We start from the raw sequence: 10,000 nt of genomic DNA, 5'->3' as shown, positions 1-10,000 counted from the left end.
TTGTGGCTAAGGGGATCAGAGGGTATGGGAGAGAAGGCAGGTACGGGATACTGAGTTCGATGATCAGCCATGATCATATTGAATGGCGGTGCAGGCTCGAAGGGCCGAATGGCCTACTCCTGCACCTAATTTCTATGTTTCTATGTTACGTACGCGGAGCTTGGTGAGCCGTGGGACTGACTTACCATCGCCCGGTGGGGTAACAACATATCGTGTCAGCGCAGAGTGAGAATGAGGAAGGAAGAGAAAGTAACCCTAAGATTTGTGCTTCCATCACAGTAAGGAGGTGCCTGGTGAACTCACTGTGGTGGATGTTAATTTGTGTTCATTGTGTGTTTTGTTGTTCATTATTATATGTATGGCAGCAGGCAACGACATTTTGTTCAGCCCGAAAGGTCTGAATGACAAATAAAGGATCTAAGTCTTAATTTCTCCTTTCTCTCCCTGATGAAGAGGTGGAGCCGTTGGCCGAGGTGGCGGTGGAGAAGGAGCCGCGGGAGGAGGCGAAGACCAGCGACATTGTCATCCAGGGGCTGACGGAGGAGCAGATGACGGTGCTGATCCGCTCGTGCGTCAGCATGGTCAGCGTGCCCGTCGACCCCGACACCCTGCACGCCACCCTGCGCCTCTGCCTGCGCCTGACCCGCGAGCACAAGTGCGCCCTGATGTTCGCCGAGCTGGGCAGCACCCGCATGATCCTGAGCCTGACCCAGGGCTCCGGGTTCAACGGCTTCACGCCGCTCGTCACCCTCCTCTTCCGACACGTCATCGAGGACCCCTGCACCCTCAAGCACACCATGGAGAAGGTAAACAGCATCCCCTCCTCTACCAGTTAATACTATGCTTGTAGTATAGTATGCGAGTCTAGGAGCAGGGAGGTTCTACTGCAGTTGTACAGGGTCTTGGTGAGACCACACCTGGAGTATTGAGTACAGTTTTGGTCTCCTAATCTGAGGAAGGACATTCTTGCCATAGAGGATTTGAGTTTAGGAGCAGGGAGGTTCTACTGCAGTTGTACAGGGTCTTGGTGAGACCACACCTGGAGTATTGTGTACAGTTTTGGTCTCCTAATCTGAGGAAAGACATTCTTGCCATAGAGGATTTGAGTATAGGAGCAGGGAGGTTCTACTGCAGTTGCACAGGGTCTTGGTGAGACCACACCTGGAGTATTGCGTACAGTTTTGGTCTCCTAATCTGAGGAAGGACATTCTTGCCATAGAGGGAGTACAGAGAAGGTTCACCAGACTGATTCCTGGGATGTCAGGACTTTCATATGAAGAAAGACTGGATAGACTCGGCTGGTACTCGCTAGAATTTAGAAGATTGAGGGGGGATCTTATAGAAACTTACAACATTCTTTAGGGGTTGGACAGGCTAGATGCAGGAAGATTGGTCCCGATGTTGGGGAAGTCCAGAACAAGGGGTCACAGTTTAAGGATAAGGGGCCCGAGATGAGGACAACATTTTTCACACAGAGAGTGGTGAATCTGTGGAACTCTCTGCCACAGAAGGTAGTTGAGGCCACACAGTTCATTGGCTATATTTAAGAGGGAGTTAGATGTGGCCCTTGTGGCTAAAGGGATCAGGGGGTATGGAGAGAAGGCAGGTACAGGATACTGAGTTGGATGATCAGCCATGATCATATTAAATGGCGAATGGTGCAGGCTCGAAGGGCCGAATGGCCTACTTTGTGTTGTGTTGTGTTGTGTCCCCGGTCTAAGGCAGCCTTGCCCTCTCTTGCAGGTGGTACGTTCCGCAGCCACCAGCGGGGCGGGCAGCACCACCTCTGGCGTGGTATCTGGGAGCCTGGGATCCAGAGAGATCAACTACATCCTGCGGGTGCTGGGCCCAGCCGCCTGCAGAAATCCCGACACCTTCACAGACGTGGCAAAGAACTGCATCAGGATCGCCCTCCCTGCTCCCCGGGGAAACGGCACTGGTGAGTTCACATCCAAGTCCAACACCACAACGATAAACTGCACAACTAAAAAACTATAAACTCTACAACTAAAAACTCCACAACTAAAAACACCACCAAGCAAAAACTACAACGAAAAACTCTACAGCTAAAAACTCTACAACGAAAAACTCCACAACTAAAAACTCCACAACTAAAAACTCCACAACTAAAAACTCCACAACTAAAAACTCCACAACTAAAATCTCCACAACTAAAAACTCCACAACTAAAAACTCCACAACTAAATGCTCTACAATGAAAAACCCCACAACTAAAAAAACCCCACAATTAAATACTCCTACAATGAAAAAACTCTACAACGAAAAACTCCACAACTAAAAACTCCACAACTAAAAAAACTCCACAACTAAATCTCCACAACTAAAAAACTCTACAACTTAAAAACTCCACAACTAAAAACTCCACAAAGAAAAAACTCCACAACTAAAAACTCTACAACTAAAAACTCTACTACTAAACAACTCTACAACTTAAAAACTCTACAACTAAACTCTCCACAACTAAAAAAACTCTACAACTAAAAAAACTCCACAACTAAAACTCCACAACTAAAAAACTCCACAACTAAAAACTCTACAAAAAAAAAAACTCTACTACTAAAAACTCCACAAAGAAAAAACTCGACAACACAAAAACTCTACAACTAAAAACTCTACAACTAAAAAAACTCCACAACGATAAACTCCACAAGTAAAAACTCCACAAAGAAAAAATTCTACAACTAAACACTCCACAACTAAAAACTCTACAACTCTACAACTAAAAAAAGTCTAAAAACTCTACAACTAAAAAAACTCAACAACTAAAAACTCTACAACTAAAAACTCTACGGCTTGCAACTAAAAAACTAACGGAGGTGCCAGACCAGCAGTTGCTGGAAAATTGGCGGTGGTCCTGTGGCATTTGTCCTCTGACCCCCAGCAGTGAAGTGAAAGTTGTCCTTGTCTTTGCCTCTTCAGCCTCTGACGATGAGTTTGAGAACCTCCGCATCAAGGGCCCCAACGCGGTGCAGTTGGTGAAAACCACCCCGGTGAAGCCCTCACCATTGCCGACCATCCCCGACACCATCAAGGAAGTCATCTACGACATGCTGAACGCTCTCTCTGCCTACCACGCTCCTGACGAAGGTAAGCCCGTGGGGGGGGGTCACGAGGGGATTGAAGGCTTTGCGGCCAAGTTTGCGGACGAAACGGAAATAAGTGGAGGGGCCACTACTGCAGAGAGAGCTGGCGCTCTGCAGAAGGACTTGGACAGGATGGGAGAATGGGCAGACAAGTGGCGGATGGAATAGACGAGGAGGGATTTCTTTGGCCAGAGGGTGCGGATTCTGGTCGCCTGGTTGGCGGGCGTGTCTGACTGCTGTCGGTACGTCGAGGAGGACTCCCTCGAACGTCTACAGGTGCACGGTAGAGAGCATGCTGACCAGGTTGCATCGCGGCTTGGTTCGGCAACTTGAGCGCCCATATAACCATATAACAATTACAGCACGGAAACAGGCCATCTCGGCCCTACAAGTCCGTGCCGAACAAATTTTTTTTCCCCTTAGTCCCACCTGCCTGCACTCATACCATAACCCTCCATTCCCTTCTCATCCATATGCCTATCCAATTTATTTTTAAATGAAACCAATGAACCTGCCTCCACCACTTCCACTGGAAGCTCATTCCACACCGCCACCACTCTCTGAGTAAAGAAGTTCCCCCTCATATTACCCCTAAACTTCTGTCCCTTAATTCTGAAGTCATGTCCTCTTGTTTGAATCTTCCCTATTCTCAAAGGGAAAAGTTTGTCCACATCAACTCTGTCTATCCCTCTCATCATTTTAGAGACCTCTATCAGGTCCCCCCTTAACCTTCTGCGCTCCAGAGAATAAAGACCTAACTTATTCAACCTATCTCTGTAACTTAGTTGTTGAAACCCAGGCAACATTCTTGTAAATCTCCTCTGTACTCTCTCTATTTTGTTGACATCCTTCCTATAATTGGGCGACCAAAATTGTACACCATACTCCAGATTTGGTCTCACCAATGCCTTGTACAATTTTAACATTACATCCCAGCTTCTATACTCAATGCTCTGATTTATAAAGGCTAGCATACCAAAAGCTTTCTTTGCCACCCTATCTATATGAGATTCCACCTTCAAGGAACTATGCACAGTTATACCCAGATCCCTCTGTTCAACTGTATTCTTCAATTCCCTACCATTTACCATGTACGTCCTATTTTGATTTGTCCTGCCAAGGTGTAGCACCTCACATTTATCAGCATTAAACTCCATCTGCCATCTTTCAGCCCATTTTTCCAAATGGCCTAAATCACTCTGTAGACTTTTGAAATCCTTTTCATTATCCACAACACCCCCAGGAGCGGAAAAAGCTGCAAAGAGTCGTAAACACTGCCCAGTCCATCATCGGCTCTGACCTCCCCACCATCGAGGGGATCTATCGCAGTCGCTGCCTCAAAAAGGCTGCCAGCATCATCAAGGACCCACACACCATCCTGGCCACACACTCATCTCCCCGCTGCCTTCAGGTAGAAGGTACAGGAGCCTGAAATCTGCAACATCCAGGTTCAGGAATAGCTACTTCCCCACAGCCATCAGGCTATTAAACTCAACTCAAACAAACTCTGAACATTAATAGCCTATTGCACTTTATCTGTTTATTTATGTGTGTGTGTATATAAATATATATATATTCAATGATATATGGACACACTGATCTGTTCTGTATTTATTTATGCCTAATATATTCTGTTGTGCTGAAGCAAAGCAAGAATTTCATTGTCCTATGTTTAAGAAGGAACTGCAGATGCTGGAAAATCGAAGGTAGACAAAAGTGCTGGAGAAACTCAGCGGGTGCAGCAGCATTTATGGAGCGAAGGAAATAGCGACGTTTTGGGTCGAACCCCTTCTTCAGTCTGAAGAAACATAGAAAATAGGTGCAGAGTAGAGGCCATTCAGCCCTTCATGCCTGTACCGCCATTCAAAAAGATCATGGTTGATCATACAACTCAGTATCCTGTACCTGCCCTCTCTCCATACCCCCTGATCCTTTTAGCCACAAGGGCCACATCTAACTCCCTCTTAAATATAACCAATGAACTGTGTGGCCTCAACTACTTTCTGTGGCAGAGAATTCCACAGATTCACCACTCTCTGTGTGAAAAAAAATTTTCTCATCTCGGTCCTAAAAGATTTCCCTCTTATCCTTAAACTGTGTGGCCCCTTGTTCTGGACTTCCCCAACATCGGGAACAATCTTCCTGCATCTATCCTGTCCAACCCCTTAAGAATTTTGTAGGTTTCCATAAGATTCCCCCCCTCAATCTTCTAAATTCTAGCGAGTACAAGCCAAGTCTATCCAGTCTTTCTTCATATGAAAGTCCTACCATCCCAGGAATCAGTCTGGTGAACCTTCTCTGTACTCCCTCTATGGCAAGAATGTCTTTCTTCAGATTAGGAGACCAAAACTGTACGCAATACTCCAGGTGTGGTCTCACCAAGACCCTGTACAACTGCAGTAGAACCTCCCTGCTCCTAGACTCAAATCCTCTATGGCAAGAATGTCCTTCCTCAGATTAGGAGACCAAAACTGTACGCAATACTCCAGGTGTGGTCTCACCAAGACCCTGTACAACTGCAGTAGAACCTCCCTGCTCCTAGACTCAAATCCTCTACGGCAAGAATGTCTTTCCTCAGATTAGGAGACCAAAACTGTACGCAATACTCCAGGTGTGGTCTCACCAAGACCCTGTACAACTGCAGTAGAACCTCCCTGCTCCTAGACTCAAATCCTCTATGGCAAGAATGTCTTTCTTCAGATTAGGAGACCAAAACTGTACGCAATACTCCAGGTGTGGTCTCACCAAGACCCTGTACAACTGCAGTAGAACCTCCCTGCTCCTAGACTCAAATCCTCTATGGCAAGAATGTCTTTCCTCAGATTAGGAGACCAAAACTGTACTTTATTACTTAAATTTAATAAACGTTGCCTATTTCCTTCGCTCCATAGATGCTGCTGCACCAGCTGAGTTTCTCCAGCACTTTTGTCTACCTAATTTCATTGTCCTATCTGGGAGACATGACACTGAACTCTCTTGAATGTTGGTCGCCTGTTTGGCCGGGCGCGTCTGACTCTTGTCCTCTTCTCTCCCGGCGCAGCGGAAAAGGTGGAGGTGAAGCTAGTCAGCGTCAACCAGGAGCTGAGCCAGCTGTTGCAGGACGTAGGTGATGACATGTACCAGCAGTATCGTTCGCTTACTCGCCAGGGCAGCGACTTCGACTCCCAGCAGAGTTTCACCATCAACGTGAGTCACCCTCGGGGCAGCCCGCGGGGACGGGGAGGGGAGGGGTGGGGGGAGAGAACGGTCTTGGCCGAACACACCATGGGAACTACACTCGCCCCGCCCTGCACGACCTATACACCAGGGGGCGCAGATCCAGAGCCAGCAACATTATGGGGGACCCCTTCCACCCCAGCTGCTACGGTCAGGCAAACGCCTCCGCTGGAGTTTCTACCCACAGGCCACCATGACTGTAAACTCTTATCTCACCAGGGACTCATTAACTGTTGTGTTGTGTCTTTTAAGTGCAAAAGGGGAAGTACAACGGGATCTGGGGGTCCTTGTTCATCAGTCTATGAAAGTAAGCATGCAGGTGCAGCAGGCAGTGAAGAAAGCCAATGGTATGTTGGCCTTCATAACAAGAGGGGTTGAGTACAGGAGCAAAGAGGTCCTTCTGCAGTTGTACAGGGCCCTGGTGAGACCACACCTGGAGTATTGTGTGCAGTTTTGGCCTGTTGGCCTTCATAACAAGAGGAGTTGAGTATAGGAGCAAAGAGGTCCTTCTGCAGTTGTACAGGGCCCTGGTGAAACCACACCTGGAGTATTGTGTACAGTTTTGGCCTGTTGGCCTTCATAACAAGAGGAGTTGAGTACAGGAGCAAAGAGGCCCTTCTGCAGTTGTACAGGGCCCTGGTGAAACCACACCTGGAGTATTGTGTGCAGTTTTGGCCTGTTGGCCTTCATAACAAGAGGAGTCGAGTACAGGAGCAAAGAGGTCCTTCTGCAGTTGTACAGGGCCCTGGTGAAACCACACCTGGAGTATTGTGTGCAGTTTTGGTCTCCAAATTTGAGGAAGGACATTCTTGCTATTGAGGGAGTGCAGCGTAGGTTCACCAGGTTAATTCCCGGGATGGCGGGACTGTCATATGCTGAGAGAATGGAGCGGCTGTGGGCTTGTACACTCTGGAGTTTAGAAGGATGAGAGGGAATCTTATTGAAACATATAAGATTGTTAAGGGTTGGGAAACGCTAGAGGCAGGAAACATGTTCCCAATACCGGGGGAGTCCAGAACCAGGGGCCACACACACAGTTTAAGAATAAGGGGTCGGACATTTAGAACGGAGACGAGGGAACACTTTTTCTCACAGAGATTTGTGAGTGTGTGGAATTCTCTGCCTCAGAGGGCGGTGGAAGCTGGTTCTCTGGATGCTTTCAAGAGAGAGCTGGATAGTGCTCTTAAAGATAGCGGAGTCAGGGGATATGGGGAAAAGGCAGGAACGGGGTACTGATTGGGGATGATCACATTGACTGGCGGTGCTGGCTCGAAGGGCCGAATGGCCTCTACTCCTGCGAACATGTGTCGACTGCCGATACATATATATATATATTGCAGTCCGCTACTGGAGTCATAGAGTGATACATCGTGGAAACAGACCCTTCAGCCCAACTTGCCCACACCGCCCAACATGCCCCATCTACACTAGTCCCACCTGCCCATGTTTGGTCCATATCCCTCCAAACCCGTCCTATCCATGTATCCGTCCAACTGTTTCTTAAACGTTGGAATAGTCCCAGCCTCAACTACCTCCTCCGGCAGCTCGTTCCATGCACCCACCACCCTCTGTGTGGAAAAGTTACCCCTCGGATTAAATGTTTTCCCCTTCACCTTAAACCCATGTCCTCTGATCCTCGATTCCCCTACTCTGGGCAAGGGACTCTGTGCATCTTCGGTGTGTCAATAACACTGGGGGACAGTACCAGTGGGGACGGGGGAATGTGTATCAAAGATCCTATAGCGGAGCAAGATAGTCCATTAGACGAAAAAGACGTCGTACGGTCATGGGCAGATTCGTGGGTAATTTTCCGCCCCATTTCCGTAACCGGCTTCCGTCTCCGCACCAAAGACCCCGTAGGATACTAGTGCGGAGACGGAAACATCCTCGTAAAAATAAAAGTTCTTTGGTAAAAATCTTCTCCGAATTTCAATTTATTAACACAAACTGTTCCCCCGCAACGTTGATTACACTGCAGGTCGGGTTGGGTTGGGTTGGGTTACTGAAATGGATGAAAAAAAGGCCCGTTGCGTACTACACGTCAGGCCATTGCATTAAGCAGGAGTGGTCTATCTTGCCCTGCCATAGGATCTTTGGTGTGTATAAGTCAAGTCAAGTCAAGTTTATTTGTCACATACACATGCGAGCTATATTTAAGAGGGAGTTAGATGTGGCCCCTTGTGGCTAAGGGGATGGGGGTAGTGGAGAGAAGGCAGGTACGGGATACTGAGTTGGATGATCAGCCATGATCATATTGAATGGCGGTGCAGGCTCGAAGGGCCGAATGGCCTACTCCTGCACCTAAACTATGAGATGTGCAGTGAAATGAAAGTGGCAATGCTCGCGGACTTTTGTGCAAAAGACAAACAACAAAACAACCAAACAAACTATAAACACAATCATAACATACATATTCTTTTACATAATAAATAATGGAAGGAAAAACGTTCAGTAGAGTTAGTCCCTGGTGAGATAGGCGTTTACAGTCCGAATTGCCTCTGGGAAGAAACTCCTTCTCAACCTCTCCGTTCTCACCGCATGGCAACGGAGGCGTTTGCCTGACCGTAGCAGCTGGAACAGTCCGTTGCAGGGGTGGAAGGGGTCTCCCATGATTTTATTTGCTCTGGAGTTGCACCCCCTGTTGTATAGTTCCTGCAGGGGGGTGAGTGAAGTTCCCATAGTGCATTTGTTCGGCCGAACGCACTACTCCCTGCAGAGCCTTCTTGTCCTTGGCAGAGCAATTCCCAAACCAGATGGTAATGTTCCCGGACAAGATGCTTTCCACCGCCGCTGCATAGAAGCACTGGAGGATCCTCGGACAGTACCGGTGGGGAGGGGGGGGTGTGTATAACTAAGTCGCTGTGTAAAACACTCTTGCTTCCCCCAGACCCAGGTCTTTGTTGCGGACGGAGCAGCGACTGATGCCAGCCAGCCCGGGACATCTCAAGGAGAAGGTAAGCCTCTGTGAAGGGGAGAGGCCACTCTGCCCATCTGACCACTGGTGGTCATTCTCCGTTCACTCATCGCCCAGCTCTCTATCTACGGACCTGTCCCACTTGGGCGACTGCGGTCACCACATAGAAAATAGGTGTAGGAGTAGAGGCCATTCGGCCCTTCCAGCCTGCACCATTCGCCATTCAATATGATCATGGCTGATCATCCAACTCAGTATCCCGTACCTGCCTTCTCTCCATACCCCCTGATCCCTTTAGCCACAAGGGCCACATCTAACTCCCTCTTAAAGATTATCCAACTCAGTATCCCGTACCTGCCTTTCCTCCATACCCCCTGATCCCTTTAGCCACAAGGGCCACATCTAACTCCCTCTTAAATATAGCCAATGAACTGTGTGGCCTCAACTACCTTCTGTGGCAGAGAATTCCACAGATTCACCACTCTCTGTGTGTGAAAAAAAATGTTTTTCTCATCTCGGTCCTAAAAGATTTCCCCCTTATCCTTAAACTGTGTGGCCCCTTGTTCTGGACTTCCCCAACATCGGGAACAATCTTCCTGCATCTAGCCTGTCCAACCCCTTAAGAATTTTGTGAGTTTCTATAAGATCCTCCCCTCAATCTTCTAAATTCTAGCGAGTACAAACCGAGTCTATCCAGTCTTTCTTCATATGGAAGTCCTGCCATCCCAGGAATCAGTCTGGTGAACCTTCTCTGTACTCCCTCTAT

At 48.0% G+C, this 10,000-nt stretch overlaps 1 protein-coding gene across 1 annotated transcript in view; it reads left to right on the top strand.

Moving 5' to 3' along the window:
- huwe1 (HECT, UBA and WWE domain containing E3 ubiquitin protein ligase 1) overlaps nucleotides 1-10,000 on the top strand; it is a 165,521-nt gene that overhangs the window by 64,990 nt on the left and 90,531 nt on the right. The window contains 5 exon segments of the mRNA XM_055666224.1: nucleotides 454-806; nucleotides 1,744-1,939; nucleotides 2,941-3,108; nucleotides 6,145-6,290; nucleotides 9,208-9,274. Coding sequence (XP_055522199.1) covers nucleotides 454-806; nucleotides 1,744-1,939; nucleotides 2,941-3,108; nucleotides 6,145-6,290; nucleotides 9,208-9,274 — 930 coding nt within the window.

Source organism: Leucoraja erinacea, unplaced genomic scaffold (genome assembly GCF_028641065.1).
Source record: "Leucoraja erinacea ecotype New England unplaced genomic scaffold, Leri_hhj_1 Leri_215S, whole genome shotgun sequence".
Taxonomy (NCBI): domain Eukaryota; kingdom Metazoa; phylum Chordata; class Chondrichthyes; order Rajiformes; family Rajidae; genus Leucoraja; species Leucoraja erinaceus.
The sequence above is the reverse complement of the archived record's forward strand: the minus strand, read 5'-3'. Positions and strand labels throughout refer to the sequence as shown.